The sequence below is a fragment of the Embiotoca jacksoni genome, unplaced genomic scaffold, assembly GCF_022577435.1.
Source record: "Embiotoca jacksoni isolate LCO1_2020_lvr unplaced genomic scaffold, fEmbJac1.0.p SCAF_4, whole genome shotgun sequence".
In the NCBI taxonomy this organism is placed as follows: domain Eukaryota; kingdom Metazoa; phylum Chordata; class Actinopteri; family Embiotocidae; genus Embiotoca; species Embiotoca jacksoni.
The window spans coordinates 9,795,493-9,813,985 of NW_027185392.1; the positions used below are offsets into that span (position 1 = coordinate 9,795,493).

Here is an 18,493-nt window from a genome sequence, read left to right on the forward strand (position 1 = left end):
AGGTACGATTTCAACAAGTTTTAAAGAACATGTTTTCTGTTACTTTTAGGGTTGATTTACTTTATTAAGATCTCGACACGGTATTTAGGCTTGCGAGATGTGTAGTTCTAACGATTATGTCATCTTAATCGTTTGGTTGTATAGCTGACTTGCATGAAACCCTCTGTGTTTTGTCAATGGGTGCATTTGACTTATTGCGGCGGTGCGCAGCGCTGACTGAACGTGATGCATGCTGGACTGAGCTCCTCATTGCATGATGGTTAGACATTTTGTTCGACTTCAGCCGGCACTGCAAAACGTCGCGATATCACACCGTATTAAAGCCTTGCGTGAGCGTGGGGACTGCAGTTTTCTGAGTCAGGCGCTGCAGCTGCTCTCCTCCGGCTGAACCTGCTCTGTGTTGACCAACTCTGTCCTGATAGGTTTAAAGTTTCACCAATACGCACCAACACAGTAACACTGTAGTATTACATCTTTTACAAAAAGAGGTTGTTGCTATTGAACATACTTTCATTACATATGTGTCCAACACTGATGTAAACTGTGTCTGGTCTGTAAATTTTAGAGAGCAACATATTCGGTTGAATAAACGTGTCAGCTCATCAGTTTGAAATATTGAGGTTTACAGTTACATGCTTCAAATAGAAACCACAGAGCAGCTGTGAAAGTTTTCCACAGATTTATATGAACAAGCTGCTGCTGAGACACAGCTGGATGGATTTGTATGTGTTGGGATGTTGCTTATTGATGATTAAATGTTTCATGACAGGCAGATAAGATGACCTATGTCATTGTAAGTTTCTGTTGTAAGGATCTCACTGTGTTCAGAGTCCTGACATGACTGATGTTGTTATTTGGAGCTATATATTTTCATGGAAATAAGCTTAAATGGAAATGAAAGGCAAATACCGCGAGATCAGCCGTTGTTGTCAGTTTAGGCACGGCACCTAAAGTATAATGGGTAAGAAATTTTAAAGTATAATGATAAGAAAGCAGAATCTAATAAACCAATCAGATAGCCGGATAGAATAGATTTAGATTTATACTTAGACTTGGACTTTATTAATCCCACAGTGGGGAAATGTAGTTGTTTAGTTTAGTTGAATAGACCAATAAGTAAGCAGAAAAACCTGCAGAGCAGCTCTGGGGTTTGTATTTTAAGCCTATAGTGTCAATATTTCAGACTGATGAGCTGACAGGACAAATTTACAGACCGGACACAGTTTACATCAGTGTTGGACACATCAAATTAAATCTAAGTATGTTTAATATAATTCTTTTTTCTTTCTTTTTTTTACAGTTTTCTCTTTGGATGTAAAACCTTGGCCACCGAAGGAGCAGATCCATAAATTAGGAGCGATAACTGCTCTGAAGCATATATATATATATATATATATATATACACCCTTCCCCTGCAACCACTGGGGGCTCTCGACGTCCATCAAGTCAGACGCAGTTGATGTTGAACGCACCCAATATACACGCGATCTTTGGCTGCCCCAAAACCTCGCGCTTTTTTAACACGTCACTTCAGATAGACAGATTAATTCAACTCCAAAAGTAAATGTCGTTTGGGAGTTCACTGTATTTCTTTATGGTGTTTATTTTTATACCTTTGTTGAATTGAAGTACTTGTTTAGCTAGCCAGGTCCGTGTAAAAGAAAACTCATATTTTTGCCTAAAGTTAACGACGCACAAAATGACGTCGCCGCTGCGTCATCCGTGACAACAAAGCGCCAAATCCAAGATGCTAACTAAGGATTTTTGAGTTTGCAAGTCTTTTACGATGCGAAACAAACTCAAACGCGGCAAAAACTACAAGGACACAACGAGTCTAGGCAAACACCAAGTGCAGATCCCCGGGGTGATCGTTTTATCAGAGTCCAGCTGCTCTGGGGATGAAACGTCGCTGGCTGCTCAAGTCAAATATGGCTCAAATTGTACGGTGGACTTTTCCAAAAGAGAAGCTGCAGTCCTGCAGGAGGAGAAGAAGACCTTGTACCCAAAAGGCGTTAAAATTGCACCGATTTTCTTAAGAACAACGCAGCACAGAAATAATAAGGAGAGGAGCGATGGGGAGCAGGGTCAGCCCGTGGAGACGAAACAGAAACCAGTGCTCCCTCCTGAGAAAGATGATCTGCAACTGGTGAGAAGTTCACCTACAGTATCTGACCTGACAGTGCGAGACAGGTCTGTTCTGTCCACCCGGAGAAGACAGCTGTCACCCTGTGGTTTGTACAGCTGCTTGGAAGAAATCCAAACCTGTAATCCAGCCGTTCCGGTCCAAACATTGTTCAGCACTCTGCAGAAGAAAGCAAATGAAGGGCTGCAGGAGTGTGGACCCACAGGTGAGTGAGACACTGTCTTTTAGCAGTTCCACTGTGCATTTATTCTTTTTATTTAACTATAAAGCCATGGATGGATTATGAGTCAAAGTGACACCTGAGCACAGACTTTTAAAAGGCATGACACCAACACTGAAGGAGACACTCTTGTTGCGGTTGTTGTGCGTCTCTGGTCATTTTGAGTCTCTTTGCAGTGGTTTGTAGTTGTTTTGAGTTATTTTGAATGTCATTGTTGTTGTTTTGAGCCATATTGAGTCTCTTGTATTTTGTATTTTATCTTTGTGATTCTTTGACTAACTTAACAGTCACCTCAAACCGAGGCTCTGGATCAGGGGCCCAGTGCCGACTCGGTCTGTTCCGTAATCCTTGCAGGTATAAAGTGGGCTTGAGGGTATCATTTTCTTCATGACCACTTATGCCTTTATTTTCTTTCCAAAGCAGATCACTTCTCATATCAAAGCTCCTCACTAAATGAGAAGAGGAAAAGGGGAAATGAAATCTCAGAGGGGGTTCCCAAGCGTCTGAGGTCTGCGGAGGGTGCTGCTGGTATGGGTCACTGTCACCTGTCAGACAAGGATGTCCAGGAAAGTACTGCCCGCCCTGTCCAGCAACAGCCCAGGAGCAGCAAGCTGAGTCGCACTCACAGACTAAAGCTGCAAAGCGGGGGGCAGGCGGGTCCAGTGAACAACTGCGAGTTGAACTCTGGATGGACACAACCCACAGAATCAAACGCTCCATTACTCAAAAACTCTGGCACTCTTCAGAACGGTTGTCAAGGTTTGTCACGTGCTTTTTAGTTCTTTATACTTGTTGCATGTTTTGTCCTTTAATAACAGGAAATGTTTTTCCTTTCTTTTTTTCCAGTTACTTGTTTTGAGGACGTGCTCTGGACAGACAAGTACAGCCCTCAGCGTTCAAGTGAAGTCATTGGTAACTCTGCCTCAGTCAATAAACTGCACAGGTGAATTTTGTATACTTGGCTATAGTAGCTGACAGTCTCACTATATTAGACCTAAAATCAGTGTGAGGAGCATAACTTTGATTTTTCTATTTCATTTTTCAGCTGGTTGACGAAATGGAAACTCAGAGCTTTGTGTAATGAGAGGATGAACATGGAGGAAAGGAAACAAGAAGAAAACAGTAATGGTATGAAAATCACATCAGTCTTTTTGCTCAGAGTCCGACATTTATTTAAAGATGACTATAAATTTGCCACAGGCCTGCCTTTTTGAAATATCTACATGACTGTTGTTTTTTTTAAATGACCCAGGATTTGTCAGAGGTTTCCATGTGTGTAATTTTTGGTTGGAAAAGTAACAACTGTCCTTCTGTGCAGACTCATGGGACTGTGGAGACTTCCAGGGTGAAGCTGGGTCAGAGGATGGTGGAGAGGAGCCACTGTGTAATACCTTGCTGATTACAGGACCTTCAGGTGTGGGCAAGACCGCCTCAGTGTATGCCTGCGCTCAGGAGCTCGGCTTCAAGGTGGGAATTCTCAGATAGATCCAGTTTTTTTTGAATCAATGCTGGAAAAGACTGACAACTTTAATTATCTTTTATGTATTCAAATTTGGACATGTCAGAAATGTGTATATGTTGTATTTCTAAAAGTCCCAGTTTATTATTGATAGTGTTATCTTTCAGACCTGAGCTGTATTTCACTGATTGTCACACTTGAATCACAAATTGACATTGAAAAGTCGACAGATATAACGACGATATTATAAAACTCGTTCACTCAGGTATTCGCAGATGGATCATTCAAAATAATTAAGGTGAACTGCAAGGGTACTGTGAGAGCACAGACCTCTGCCTGGGAGTTTACTGCAGACATGTCACATGTTCGTGTGAGTAATAGTAGAGTTAGTTGGATGGTATGTGTGTTTCACGTCAGGATTCATCTGGACATCCCACTTAAATGAGAGAGGTCCTTGTTTTCATTTTTCTTTTCCTTTTCAACGAAAGGTATTTGAGGTGAATTGCTCCTCACAGCGCAGTGGCCGCTATGTTCTGTCCCAGCTGAAGGAGGTTACCCAGTCCCACCTAGTGGAGACGTCAGGGAACGACCCGCTGAAACCAGCGTACTTCAGCAACTACAACACCAACAGCTGCACAATGAAATCTCAGACCTCACCTGGTAGGACACGGATGACTGTGATCTTTTAAAAACCTTATGGTGTCAGCGTTAAGCTTTTATATCTGTAGACAAAAATAGAGGCCTCAGTGTCATTTGAACATATTTTACAGATATTTATATCCTTTTCTTCTAACAGGAGCAACAACGCTTTCTAAAAATTGCACTTCTACCTCAAAAAGGAGAGCAGCCAGGCACCTCGGCTGCTCCGGTCGTAAAGTAAAAGCTAAACCAGCCACAGTCACTTTGGCACACTACTTTAAGATGAAGGCCAAAGTAGATGACTTACACTTTGGTGGATTGTCGACATCTAAAAAACCTGACAGCAAGAAATCGGGCGACTCATCACCAGGCTCTGACCAACCAAAGCCACAAAACAAAAAGACAGCCACATCACTTATTTTGTTTGAAGAGGTAAACCTTTCGGCAACCCCACGCTGTCAGACATGTAACTTGTGATAATATAATATGATAATATGGGGCTGCACATCAGCCATGTTCGGTCTGATTTATCTGCAACCCTCTGCTCCTCCAGGTTGATGTCATATTTGATGATGATGTCGGCTTCCTTGCGGCCATCAAGGCTTTCATGGCGACCACTAAAAGACCAGTCATTCTGACCACAAATGGTAAACAAACACACACTGTGTAGTTTTGAATTGTTTGAAGATGAGCTGTGATGCAAAACAAATGTTTTCCTTAGATCCCTCATTCAAGGAGAGATTTGACTGCAGCCTGGAGGAAATCACTTTCAAAACGCCGTCCGCAGTAAGTCAGTTACTTTTACATCCCTTTACCGCTCCACTGCATGTGTCTGGAGGTAGCGACACTTTTTTTTGGTATGTTTGTGCCAAAAAAAACTCCACTGACTGCCCAGTGTGTCATTGAAGCAGAATTGATAAAGAAAATGTGAGAAAAAAAAAAAGATCCAGTAAGTCATAAACTTACTCCATCTATCCAAAGGCAAATGTCTGTAGTTACCTGCAGCTGGTGTGTCTGGCTGAGAGAGTGCGGCTGGATCCGGATGACGTCAGCAGCCTCATCAGACTCACCTGTGGTGACATCAGACGCTGCCTCCTGCAGCTGCAGCTGTGGGTCACCACTGGTGGAAGACAAGCATCCCAGAGTGGGTGCTTCCATAAGGAACCTTTCTGTGTACAGTGTAAGTTTCTCTAACTCTGACTCTACTCCGAAATGAAACTTTTTTAATGCCAGTACAGATTTGCAGGAGTTTTCTTGATTTCCTACTCTAGACTCAAATGCTACTGAAGAAGGAAACAGTTTAGACTCACAGCTTCCTCCACGTGAGGCTGGCTGTTCTGCCGACATGCTGGGTCTCCACCCTGTAACACCAAACCACCTGCTGAACCTTCTCCGGGTATGTATTTGTGTCTTTACATAATGCTCAGAAGCTTTTCTGTAAAGAAAAATACACCTCACCGGGCAATAACTTCTGTTTTGGACTCTTTAGTTTCAGCGCTGGTCTGAAACAGACATGAACGAGCTCCTGAAGCTGTTGGCTGAGAGCTGGAGAAGAGGTGTGCCTCTTCTTTACTCCAACCTGGAGCTTCTTCTGTCCTTAAGGGCCGAGGTGATGTATTCTGGGCTGCAGAGTGAGCCGGCACCTTCAGGTAGTGTCTTTAAAATCCAGCAGCGGGAGAGCAATATCAGTCCAAGTTTGTCAGAGACCAGCAACAAATCTGTCAGAAGAATCTCACGGCTTAGCAGAAGGAAATATGTCACAGCAGTGTTTGACAAAACATCATCCTCCACTTTGACCCCTAAACCTCAAAAAACATCATCATTTAATGTAAATCCTTCAAGAGTCTTTAGTTTGAGTGACAAGACTGAACAAAATGCAGCCAAAGTGGTGTCAGACTGTTTAGACGCCCTGACGGATTTCTTTGACCTCATGTCTTACCTCGATGCCACACTGCCAGCTGCAGGACGGCTCGGTCCAGGCTCTGAGACGTTTGTCTGGACGGGAGCAGAGTTCAAAGACGGTTTGTTGGACGAGAAGAGCGAGGAGGAGGAGGACCGGAATTGGAGCCAGGAGGGACTGCTGTATATTCAGGCTGCTGCTGAAGGTTTAGGGTGTCACAGGTGCTCGTGGAGAGTGACGGGGGCGTGGACTGAAGCCCAAAAACACAGACAGACACTGGAGGACAAACAATGGGGGAAGCTGGTCGACAGCCTGGCGTTAACTTCCTCTTCTAACAGACAGAGTCTCAGCTTTAGTTTTCGACCTTTGTGTGCACCAAAGTGAGTCTGTTCTCCATCTCAACTGTTGAATACTGATTCAAATGGTTCACTCTGACATTTCAGTGTTTTCACTTCAGTCTTCCAGTCATACGTTTCTTTAGGCATTTCAATGTCAAAGTTTCCATCATGTTCATTTCCTCTTTACTGTATTATTGAGTTAAAGTGAAAGTATTGTTAACAACTTACATCAAGTGCACTCACACCACGTGGGAGCCAGATTTTGAGTCCGTCTATTTCAAACATAACTAGTTCAGTGTAACATTATTTACAAATGTTTAAGAAATAAAACAGTTTTAAAACTACATTTGACCTGCCAAAGAGTTTCAGAGATCAATGCATTTGTGAGCTTATTGTTAATAAAATAAGACGGTATTTTACATCCAACCTTAATGGCTTTTTCTTATTTTACTGGAAAAGGACACTCTGCCGATGACATTGTTTTTCACCTCTCGTTTGTGACCCTGCAGTGACGCCCAGAGGAGGTTCAAGCTCAGCAGGATGGTTCTCAACAGTAGATCCTTCAGCCTGCTGGGGAACAGAGAGGCCGTCGGTGTCGACTACATGCCGGTCCTCCGCTCTATCTGTCGCTCTCACAGAGCTCGGCAACTCAAAGAGGAGCCGGTCCGGTAGGCCACACACAACAGTGATATAAATTCAGACCTGACAGGCTAAAATGTCTTATAAATTTGCAAAATACATTTTTAATTGTATTTAATAAATGAAGACTGTGGGAGTGAGCCAGATGACAGTTGTATCTTCAATCATACCCCTACTTTACTCATTACTTTGTACACTGTGTAGATCCAGGCCAGCTATTGTTATTTAGATCACTGCTGGATTAAATAATTATTTCCAATTATTGAAGTGTTATTAAACATTTAACCTCAATTTGACTATTTAAACATCATTATTTGTAGTTAAAATTTAAATGATTTATCTCCCATATTAGGGTTGTGAACTACCTCAACAGCAAACACCTGGGACTCTCAAAGTCAACCATGCAGCTCCTGTCAGAAGATTTCACTTGGAGAAAAGTCTGGAAAGAGTGTTGATCCTCACTACCTCCTTCCTCCTGTCAGTATTTGTTTTACCTGAATACTATCAGATTAATTTGATAGAGCCTAGATGAAATGTGTTATTTAAATGTAAGTGCAACCATGAAAAGTGAATTAAAAAAAAACAACATTCTATTTTTGTAAATTACATTTAAGCCGTTTTAAAGAATTTGTAAAGTACTTTGTGATGACCTGTGTAATTGGTGAGGTCAGCATAATACTTCTCATTTTAGTTGACAATTAATTGTCATAGAAATAAGGATTTAATTTGGTTTTCTTTTTTTAAAAGTCACAGTTGTAGTTTAAGCCTAACCAAAGTCTAAACATTCAAACAGCTTATGAAGATGAGCCATTTATTGGCTGTGGTGTTTGGCTTTAAAAACTAAATCCACAATGTTTATGTCAATACTTGCTCATCAAAAAGCAGTCAGTTGAATATAAACTGTTAAGCACCTCGAGATAAAGAAATGGTTAATTCTCCAATCATGTGCCTTTAAGTCACAGTAGAAAAATGGGTGAGATGAAATGAAGTCATGATAACAACACCAGTCAACCTCACTTGGTGGAAAATGACGTGGAAATATAAATGGACAGTTTGATCAGTTGTTATACAGATGAATAGAAACTATTCTGACAATTATGCTCAAATAATTACGATCAGTTATGTAATAATTGTGACAGGCAAGAAAAAGAGTGAAAACTTTCAGACAGCAGGAAAATGGCATACAGCCGTTACGTTGTGCACCTGTCAAGGTCTATAGGAGAAATACAAAACACCGTAGCAGCAGCCCTCGTCTTCAGGGCCTGAAAAACAGTATTTGAGTGTTTTAGGGAACAGTCAGAATATCCGATTCTTTAAAGGCGTCAATTGTTCCCAACAAATCTGTTCCTGAAAGTTCTAAACGGCTCAGAATGCCACTCAGGAGGTTTCTTTTAGTGGATGTAGTGCAGTCAGGACATGAGACTGATCCTGGTGGCGGCTATGAGGAAGATTCACTGAGCAGCTCGTAAAAAGCTACAGCCTGAAGCATAGCATCGCAGAGTTCCTCCCCTCCTCTCCTGCTGCCCATTTGGAAGGAATTCCTATATTTGACGAGCATCTCTTGAGGAAAGTTTATCCTGGGAAGTTTCTGTGTCACTGACTCGGTCATCAGCTGCCGCACCGCCTGCGCCCCGCTGGTCCGAGACTCGCCCACCATCAGTCCAAAGTGGCGTCCCACAGCAGTCCGCATCATATTCAGAACCCTGCAAAGGAACGAAGGAAAGTTAGTGTCGAGTCGTCACATGTGCATCCGCTCAAGTGTTCAGGATTTTAAATGCCAAGAAAAATTAAACGACCACATCTGGTCTGAAATGTTACTAAAACAGTGTTTTTGTACATGTTTGAGGTCGACAACAGTATTTATTGGTATGTACTGCCTTTTCCTACCTGGGAGGAATGTTGGCCTCTGGTGGGGAGTTTCTGGGCTCCAGCAGAGAGAACAGCATGGCCTCCACGGTCCTCATGTGGGCCATGACGGGGAACAGAGCTGTATTCTGGACTGAGATGGAGGATTTCTCTATAATGTAGAAATCCGCTGACGGGAGGAGTGACACGACTGAAGAGACCTGTTGGCAGAGAGGAAGTTTAGATTCTAACAAAATTTTTATAAAAAAAAAAAATACTGGTCATTGAACCCATCGAAGTGTCAGTAATAACATAAGAGTCTATTAAATATACTCACATCATTCAAATAAGCAGAGACCATGTATGTTCCTCGCAAGAAATTAGGACATTCGAGCTCTTGCCAGTCCAACACTATCATTCCACGGTCCACATGTGCCCAGGCGATTTTATTAGTCCCACATACTATTGACACGATGGAACTGGCCTCCTGAATAAACAAATACAGAATTGTTACAGGTGATCAAAGTGCATTATCATGCTTTCGCGTTTCATATTTAACATTTTATTTGACAGCAGAGAGGCAATGAGATCAAAACTAAATCTGTCATTGGAAAGAGAGGTCTGAACCAGCTGTCAATGAATAAAGGGGAGGCAAGACAGCTGGGGAGGTTTCCCCCGTCATCCTGAAGCAGGTTGGATGCAGACAAATAGAAACAAGAAGCCAAAACAACAAATATGTTTAAAACTCTGCCCTACAATACTTCTTTTTTTTTTCCTGACATAATGACAAACATGAGAACCGTGATCGCGCGCACACAGGATCAGAAACTCACCTCCAACCAGGACCTGTCGACCTCTGGCCTGATAAACTTGGCCAGCTGTATCCTCACTTTCCTCTCTTTCTTCACCGGGTTGAGGATGGAGTTGAACACTATGACGGCACTCTTGTGCTTCAGCAGAGGCACATTCACCACACTCTCCAGAGTTTTAAAAGGTCCGTTTTTAGTCCTGTACTCCACGATGTTGAGCGACTTGCGGCCTCTCAGCAGCTTCACGCCGGCCAGCTCCGACGGCGTGGCGTTGTTGAGGAGCTGCAGGATGGAGTCTCGTTGCTCGTAGGTGTAGCAGGCATCCAGGGATCTGCTCAGGTCCTCCTCCTCCCCCTCCTCGCAGGGCTCAGAGGTGGAGGACAGGGTGGCGCTCAGGGTCTCGGAGCCCGCCACGGGAACCCGGCTCCTCCAGCAACACGTGCACTGGAGGAACCGCGGCTCCAGCTCGGGGAGGGAGCCGTGCTGAGGGCGGCGGAATAAACCGCACCGACACGCATACTGAGCTGTAAAACAAAAACGGTGTGAAGTTACTATTGTCCAAACAAATGTGTCAAGTCCAAAGGTGGGGGGAAAAAAAACAACAACAAAGATAATGGTCTTAACAGATAAAAGTATAGAAATATAAATGTAACCTTTAAAATCTTAAGATAACACTATCATTACCAGCTAGCAACGCTACTTGCTAATCCAGAAAACAACGAATTTAAGACTTGATAGTTTTATAACAAATACTTACTTCTCTGAACGACAGACGACAGAACTCGCCGAGCGACCCACATAATCGTTAATTTTTTTTTTTTTTTTAAATTACTAATTTGAGCTACAACATCATGCAAATTGAACAACTTTGCCCTCAGGTTATATGGTGTCCGACGATTTCAACGGACCGGCGTAGGACAACGATACAACTCTGATTGGTTCCGGGGGTCTTCCTTGTTTATAAGAGGATTGTAAAACAAAGTGGAGGCTGCCACCTATTGTATGGGAATGTGCAGAGAGTTAACGCCACAAAATCACGTGGTTAATTCTTTCATAACTGAGCTGCATTTAAATATTGTTATGTCTATACCCTTTTTTTTTTTAATCTGATGTAAGATTCTAATCTTAGGGATGTATTCACATGGCCTGCAGAGGCTACGTCCTAACCTCAGGTGAAGTACACACTCATCAGAACCTGTGACCAAATGCAGAAGACAGGATTGACTAGTATTGTTATATTTCAACATCTGTAGCAATCTTATATTAATATGTATAATATGTAGCCTACAGTCCAGCCAAGTATATTTAAATTCTCTGGTAAAGATGCAAAACTCAGTTTTAATTTAAGTAGGTTTACGTCCTGTTGAAAGAACGCTGTGGGAGGTACAGCAACTTTTAACACGTTGCAAGTTTCTTTTGCAGCTCTGTGTTGATGGAGAGTTGTCGTTTAGATTGAGGTGGATGAGGTGTAAAGATGTTTCTATGTAAGTAAAGAACAAGTCTTAAAAAAAAAGCAAATATTTATCTGAGATATCAGCAGTATCAAAGGTAACAGATAGGTAAACTAAATGCAAACAATTCAGTTGGCCAAAGACCATAAAATTCTTTGCATAGTGAAAAAAAATAATCTTATATGATTGCACAGCAAGAATGCTCTTCATGATGTCAGCAGCTATCCTTTTAAAAGAAGACCTAATGACCAGAACCTCACAGGATTCATGACAAGTTGCAGGTTTCACTAATTAGCCTGTCAATTGTTCCAGACTGGATAATCAGACTTCAAAGCTGATGTTGATCCATTACCACCTCTCATCATTGATCTGTCTGTTCTCAGCTGGTGAGGGGGATGCTAACTTTACCTGTAAAATCCCCTCCTGCATCATTTCCCTCTCTTTCATGGTTACTGTGGTCACACTGTGAGCCAAAGTGTAAAAGGCCAACCCTGAAATCAGTTTCACAAAGACATTTATGAAAGACTGGTCGAAAGTATGAAATCAACCTAAATAGTTTTTAGATTAGTGTAATGCAAGTTAGAGAGTTATATATAAAAAAGACGGACTTATTTTAATTTTGTGTTATGAAAATTTTAAGTTTTCAGTCACATGACCAGCCTGGTGGGCAAAACATAATTTAAACAAGGCAGCTAATACTGGACAATCTATAGATCTGCAATATAGGTCCATCAATTTTCCATCTGTTTCAAGCTACGACTATTTGGATCACCTTTCAGCAGATGAAGAGAATTTGGAGAACATTTTAGAAAAGGAAACATTTGATCAGGGTTTGAAATGCTTGTCAGATTGTAGCTAGTGAGACCGTGTTCATCACAATTTTTTTTTTTTTTAAAGGCCCTGCTCCCTCGCACACATTTAAAAAGCTGGATGAAGTTACTGGGAGTCACAGATTTATACTATTAAATTGGTAAATGTGTAATTTGTCTTGCCATAATAAATACCTAATGACAAGACCTCTAATCAGGCACAACAAGTGAAAACATTGGATTTGTCAAAGTGCTGTAGCCATAGAGCCTTTAATATGTCTCATACTTATTCAAACCATAAATTAGATTTTGCACTGGAGCTGTCACAAGTTGCAAAGAGTAGAATAATGCATCAATATACTGTGTCTAAAAAGTTTCCAAATGTAAACAGATGCTTTGTTATTTCTACCTTTCATTTCAATTATTTGCCAAATATTCTGGAAATAAAATTTCTTAATCTATCACCTCAAACGCACCATTCAAACTCAGTTTTCTACGAGCTAAGTCTATCAGCCTGATGCTGTCAGTCAATCACCCTGTAACAGTGATGTCTGTTTCACTTCCTTTCTGTTATTTCTGGACCGCTGTTGCGTGCTGAGCAATAAACTTCATGATGCTGCTGTGGTAAGAGGAAATACTGGGCCACCAACCAGTCAGAAGGAATTCTGTTTCTTACCTGCTACAGCACAGCACAGCTCTTGTAACATACGATATGTAGAATCAATATGTAATTAAAACCTGGAAGCTTTTTTGGGGGGATTTGACTGTCGATTTGACAGAAGCAAACTACCTTCATCTATGGCCTGTCTGGAAAGAAATAACAAAATCCTGCTGAGTTTGATGCGACAGCCAGGTAATGACTTGTGTGCTGACTGTGGAACTCCTGGTGAGTACAATAAAACACATTCAACAAACAAAATCTATGTATTTCAATTAATATATTAGCACCGTTTGACTTTTTCTTAACTTTTTTTTTGCCACGACCTATATATCTGAAATGTTTTTCTTTATTAAAGTGCAATACATGTTAAACAGTAGCTTGTACTATAAAGCCATGTGATGTTTTTTTGTGTCAACAAAACCATGTCCAAAATAATATTTTATATCTAAGCCATGTTTTGTAATAAACCTTTATAAGGGGAAGAGGCATATGTGTGATATGATCTCATTGTTCCTCCTTTACCTTCCAGCACTTTGTCGCCATCACTGACAGTTAATACAGTGTGTGCCTGTTTGAAAGGACATGAAAGAGAAAGTACATTTAAAGACAAACAAGAAGCTTTAATTCATTTCATTCTTAATTGTCAATTCTCAATTTACCCACTCTATATTTGCAGAGAAGAGAGGTACTTATTTGCACTATTACTTTATAATATTAGACATATATCTTTGGTTAATACAACTAGTTTGTAATGTATTTAGTTCCTTCTTAAAAAATAAACAATGTGATTATTTTTTGCTTGCAGGGCCGGACTGGGCCTCCTACACTCTTGGGATCTTTGTGTGCCTGAACTGCTCAGGGATACATCGTAATCTGCCTGCTGTCAGCAGAGTGAAGTCCATACGTCTGGATTTCTGGGAAGATTCACTAGTAGAGGTAATTTTTGTAGGTTGTATTCATTTTATATGGAGGAATATTTAATTATTCATTGAGGTAAAAACATTTGTTGTTATATTTGAACCTTTTCACCTAATATAAGGGCAATATCAAGATGCATATTACATATAGTTAGATTTTTATCTTAAAATTTCCTTCTTAATACTTTTTTTTCTTATTCTATTCCATTTAGAACATATTGTCTGATAATTCAACTGATAAAACTTTTGAATTTTGAATCTGTTAGTCATGTTAAAGTTTGGATATATATTATGTTAATAATAACCAGAGGTCTGTCTTGGATAACTTTGCAGAGTAACCATGTCTAGTTTGGTGGAGTATTAATTGTCTTGTTCTCACTTGTTAAAATCTCCCACTCTGGTGTTTCAGTTCATGCAGGAAAGGGGGAATGTTGTTGCCAAAGCCATTTTTGAGAAGCATGTCCCTGCCTTTTACTACCGGCCTCATCAAAAAGACTGTGTGTGAGTGACCGTTACCGCATTTGCCACCCACTCACCTCATTAGCTCAACGGAAGTGGATAGTGAACATTCAACAAATAGTCTGTTTAGTGGATGGGAATGGAGAAGTCATGTTGCAAATATAGAAAGAGGAACAGTACACACTGAAAGGTTTTGGTATATACAGTGCATTCGGAAAGTATTCACAGCGTTTGTGGAAAAAGTGAGGTTTCAGTGGCTTCCATTTACTTTTAACTCTTGTGTTTTATCCATAAAAAAATGTTAATGAGTTTTTTACTTGCTTTCAGTGTTCTTAAGGATCAGTGGATCCGTGCTAAGTATGAAAGAAGGGAATTCACAGGAGAAAACATCTATTTTCAGAGGGTTTATAGCTCAGGTAATTACCCTGCCATTAAACCAAGAAGAAAACAATCTTCCCATCAGCAAAGTATTCAGAATCCTGTATTTGTTTTCCACACAGACCATGAGCTGTTATGTTTCATCTAATCTCTTTGAACCATTTGGTGTATCTAACTCAGATCTGTTTGACTCAACACTGTGGAAGAAGGGCAGAGACAACAAGCAGTATCTGAAGAGGATCTTCTTGCTGTCAAAGAAAGACTTCACCCTCAGATACTTCATTAAAGAGGATGTGAGTAGTTATTTACGTACAAACTATTAACATTAACTATGTTTTAGGAGAATTCTTGGGTTACAGCCTTTAAAATACCTTTGTTTCTAATCTTATTAAATCTTTACTAAATCCTCTCCTTAAAACCAAGTCCAAAGTTCCCAAAGCTGTTGTCAGCATGAAGGATCTGAATGCAGTTTTCCAGCCCGAGAAGATTGGTCACGCTCACGGTCTGCAGATCTCCTACCGGGAGGATGAAAACACGAGGAACCTGTTTGTTTACCATGAGGATGGCCAGGTGGGGGCAGCTGCTATCCTGCTATATCTACTTTGAACAGATAAATGTCTGGATATGCAGCATGCAAACCTGCAGCACAGAAATCAAATCAGCGCACGTTACCTTTGAATCTTGCACTTAATGTAAAATGCGAGAAAAACAATATAATCTAATCTCAGCAGACCTTCACAGATAAATCCTTTATACTGTACCCCTGTCCATGTTTGGAAGGTGACCCCTGTATAAACTGTACATAGAAATGATACACTTTAATGAAATCGTCTCACTGTATGGATTAGTCCTTTTGATATTCCGCTCTATGTCTGACCCCATGTAGGTTATTGTATCCTTTTTCAATTCTATTCGGGCGACACGCTTGGCATACCTCCTGAAGAAACATCCCAATCTTCGAGACATTGATGTGAGACAAATATTCATTAAGATTAACTACATTCAGTTGCAATCAAAACTATTCAACCTCTCAACATGCAAGAAAATGTAGTGTTGTAAATAAAAGTAAAGTCCTGAGAAACAGCCAAAGAAAGTTCAATAGAGCATATTTGACTGATTTTTGAAAACATAATGTTGTTGGTTTCCCAGCTGCCCCTGCTTTCTTTCAACCCCATCAAAGATTTTCAATGGGGTTCAAATCCGAAGATTGAGATGCATGGCCACTCAACAAGGATGTTCCAGGAACATTTCCTGAACCAAGTTTTGGTTGACCTGGATGTATGTAGGATTTCCTTGCTGGTAAGTTCAATCAATACCAAGCTTCAAGTTACACTCTGATGCCATCACGTTCATCTTCAAGCAGCAAAACACATCAAAAAACACTCAAAAACAGGAGGGATCCACCTCCAAACTTTCAAACATTTCGATGGCGGTCTTCTTCTTTTATAGGCATTACCCTTCTTATACCACTGATAAATTGGTCCAAACAGCTCCAGTTCAGTGTCATCGCTCCATAAAACAGACTCCAGGAACTGCAGGCATATCCATTTTTTTCCTTGCCTTTTCAAGTGGACTTGTATGTGCTTTGTGCTCCTTCCTTGTTTGGTGTTCTTCTTGTAGTCTATAGTGAAACTTTTGTTCCTGCCTTCATCAGTGCCTCCCGGAAGTCTTCTTCAGTGTTACAAGAACGATTGTCAGCTGTTGTTTTCAAATGTCAGACTCCCTTTAGGGACATTTTGATCCGTCATCCTTGCCTAAACAGGTTGCTGGTGTAACATGAGTGTGTCTTGGAAATCGTCGCTTTTTAATTTTTTTTTTTTGAAACATTGTCTTTTTTAATGAAATGAACTACTTAAAAAAAAAAAAAAAAAAAAAAAAAAAAAAAATTATCTTAGCTTCGGAGACAGCTCCTTTATCTTTGTCATCTTTGCTACTCAGCTTGAACACCTGCAAAGGCAGGGTTCATATCTGTATCCACAGCTGAAGCAAATTCATAGAGTTCCCAGCATAACATTTGCTTCTCTTACATAACAAGTGATTGAAAAACAGCACTATCGCACGGAGGTTGAATAGTTATAACCTGGCTGTTTTACAAAAGCATACTGCTAAATTGATTATATAACACAATTCATCCAAATGTAACAAACAAATCAAGAACATGACAAAATATTTGATGTATAAATCCTTCCAAACTCTGATGGATTGAATAGTTTTGATTGCAACTAAAGATTGTTAAAGTATTAAACTGCCTCAGATGTTCAGCTAACAGTGTTTCCTGTGTTTCTGTGCACATCAGTTAATACCTCAGATAACAACACGTTGCCTGACAGAGGGATACATGGAGAAAACTGGCCCGACGGTCTGTCAGCTATCTGAATTTATGAATTGCATATATTTTACCTTTGGTTTACCTGCCAAACTAATTTGATTGGTGTGTGTTTGTGTATGTGTGTATTTTCAGCAAAGGGAGTCATTCAAAAAGAGGTGGTTCATGCTGTGCTCCATGAACAGAAAGCTTCTATATTTCAAATCTCCTCTGGTAATGAACAAATGATATGTCATTATGCCTGAAGTGTGTGTGTGAATTAATAAATAATTACAAAACATAAAAACATGTAATTCAATGATAAAAACAATGATTAATCATTCAAACAAACTGAATTTTTGAGATAGAAATCAAATCAAATGCAGATATGAAACAATATATAAAGTTTATATTTAATTACAGTTATACTCCTCTGTTGCTTGTTTGCATTGCAGGATGCTACAGATCTGGGTGCTGTCTTTATAGGCACAGAGAACCACGGCTACTCTGTTTCGGAGAGCAGCAGACGGAGCACGAGGGGAGGCCGGTGGTGCTGGGGGATCACACTGGAGATTCCGGGCAGGTGTTTTGTGTTCATGTGTGAAACGCAGCAGGAACAGAGGGAGTGGATAGAGGCCTTCAGAAAGGTCATCTCTCAACCCATGACACCAGAGGACTACTCCAGTAGGATACTGTTGTTACACCTTAATGCAACTAATGTTGTCCTGTGCTTACATACACACAAATTAATACATCTGCCACTGATCTTATCATTACCCACTCTCTTTCTCTCTTTGATATAGATGAAGCCAACTTGAGAAGGGGAAAATGACTGGAACAGTTTTACCTGCTGATTTTCAAAAAGACTAAAGTATCGTTTTTTTGGGGACATAACAGACTGAAAGCTCCCCAAAGATGCTCCTGAGCTTGTCAGTGGGGCAAAAAAAAGAAAGAAACAAACACACTTTTTTTATGGCAAACTTCTGACATCACTGACAAGTGATCAACTCCACCACTTTGCATATTGGCTATACTGTTCACTTGTTTGACACTTTGGAGAAGTTACAATCACTGCTGACATGTTGCTACTTCAGAACATCCATGCATATTGGAAGCAGTGTCTCTTGAATTTATTACACTGTTTTTGTAATCATTGCCAGGAGGACAACTCCTAGTAGCAATCTTTTGCAATATATTATGGATTTACTGGAACCCAATATTTTATTTATTAACAATAAAGACTTTAAACTTTACAGTTAATTTGCATTTTTGTAGTTTTTTAGAATATTTTATTTGCACATTTTCAAAAGATAAGTTTGTTTTTTTTTACAGTTTTTGTGTAGCTGTCTAAACTTAATAAATAGCTGATTCCTGCTTAAATGTTTACCAATTGTAAGGGCATATATCATGTATATTCCTCGTCAGTAACAAACATACAGTGTACTGTGTCAGATGACAGTTGGGGATTATATGAGGCATTGCAGATGTGCTTCTGTCGGATCCTTTATTATTACAGCCAGG

The 18,493-nt window shown here is 40.3% G+C and overlaps 3 protein-coding genes across 4 annotated transcripts; 2 read left to right on the forward strand and 1 right to left on the reverse strand.

The window, feature by feature from the left end:
- The first annotated feature begins 1,694 nt into the window (after positions 1–1,694).
- On the forward strand, positions 1,695–7,965 carry atad5b (ATPase family AAA domain containing 5b). The gene is made up of 14 exons (XM_069167792.1): positions 1,695–2,348; positions 2,784–3,122; positions 3,210–3,306; positions 3,409–3,491; positions 3,682–3,830; positions 4,311–4,482; positions 4,619–4,893; positions 5,015–5,108; positions 5,183–5,247; positions 5,443–5,641; positions 5,733–5,857; positions 5,951–6,741; positions 7,209–7,367; positions 7,691–7,965. The coding sequence occupies exons 1-14, from the start codon at positions 1,787–1,789 to the stop codon at positions 7,791–7,793; spliced, it is 3,213 nt and encodes a 1,070-aa protein (XP_069023893.1). The 5' UTR covers positions 1,695–1,786; the 3' UTR covers positions 7,794–7,965.
- Positions 7,966–8,132: 167 nt separating this feature from the next.
- Positions 8,133–10,882, reverse strand: tefm (transcription elongation factor, mitochondrial). Its single transcript, XM_069167796.1, has 5 exons — positions 10,750–10,882; positions 10,017–10,516; positions 9,521–9,670; positions 9,226–9,404; positions 8,133–9,041 (listed from the first exon to the last, which is right to left on the reverse strand). Exons 1-5 carry the CDS (start codon positions 10,790–10,792, stop codon positions 8,777–8,779), a joined length of 1,137 nt encoding a protein of 378 aa, XP_069023897.1. The 5' UTR covers positions 10,793–10,882; the 3' UTR covers positions 8,133–8,776.
- A 2,106-nt stretch (positions 10,883–12,988) lies between these two features.
- LOC138209309 (arf-GAP with dual PH domain-containing protein 2-like) lies at positions 12,989–18,225 on the forward strand. 2 transcript variants are annotated; one of them, XM_069167793.1, is made up of 12 exons: positions 12,989–13,138; positions 13,719–13,849; positions 14,240–14,331; positions 14,617–14,705; positions 14,848–14,960; positions 15,091–15,237; positions 15,554–15,637; positions 15,817–15,966; positions 16,964–17,026; positions 17,129–17,206; positions 17,428–17,656; positions 17,776–18,225. In XM_069167793.1, exons 1-12 carry the CDS (start codon positions 13,051–13,053, stop codon positions 17,802–17,804), a joined length of 1,293 nt encoding a protein of 430 aa, XP_069023894.1. In that variant the 5' UTR covers positions 12,989–13,050; the 3' UTR covers positions 17,805–18,225. The 2 variants fall into 2 exon arrangements, with proteins under 2 accessions (XP_069023894.1, XP_069023896.1); XM_069167795.1 differs by lacking the exon at positions 15,817–15,966.
- Positions 18,226–18,493: the final 268 nt, after the last annotated feature.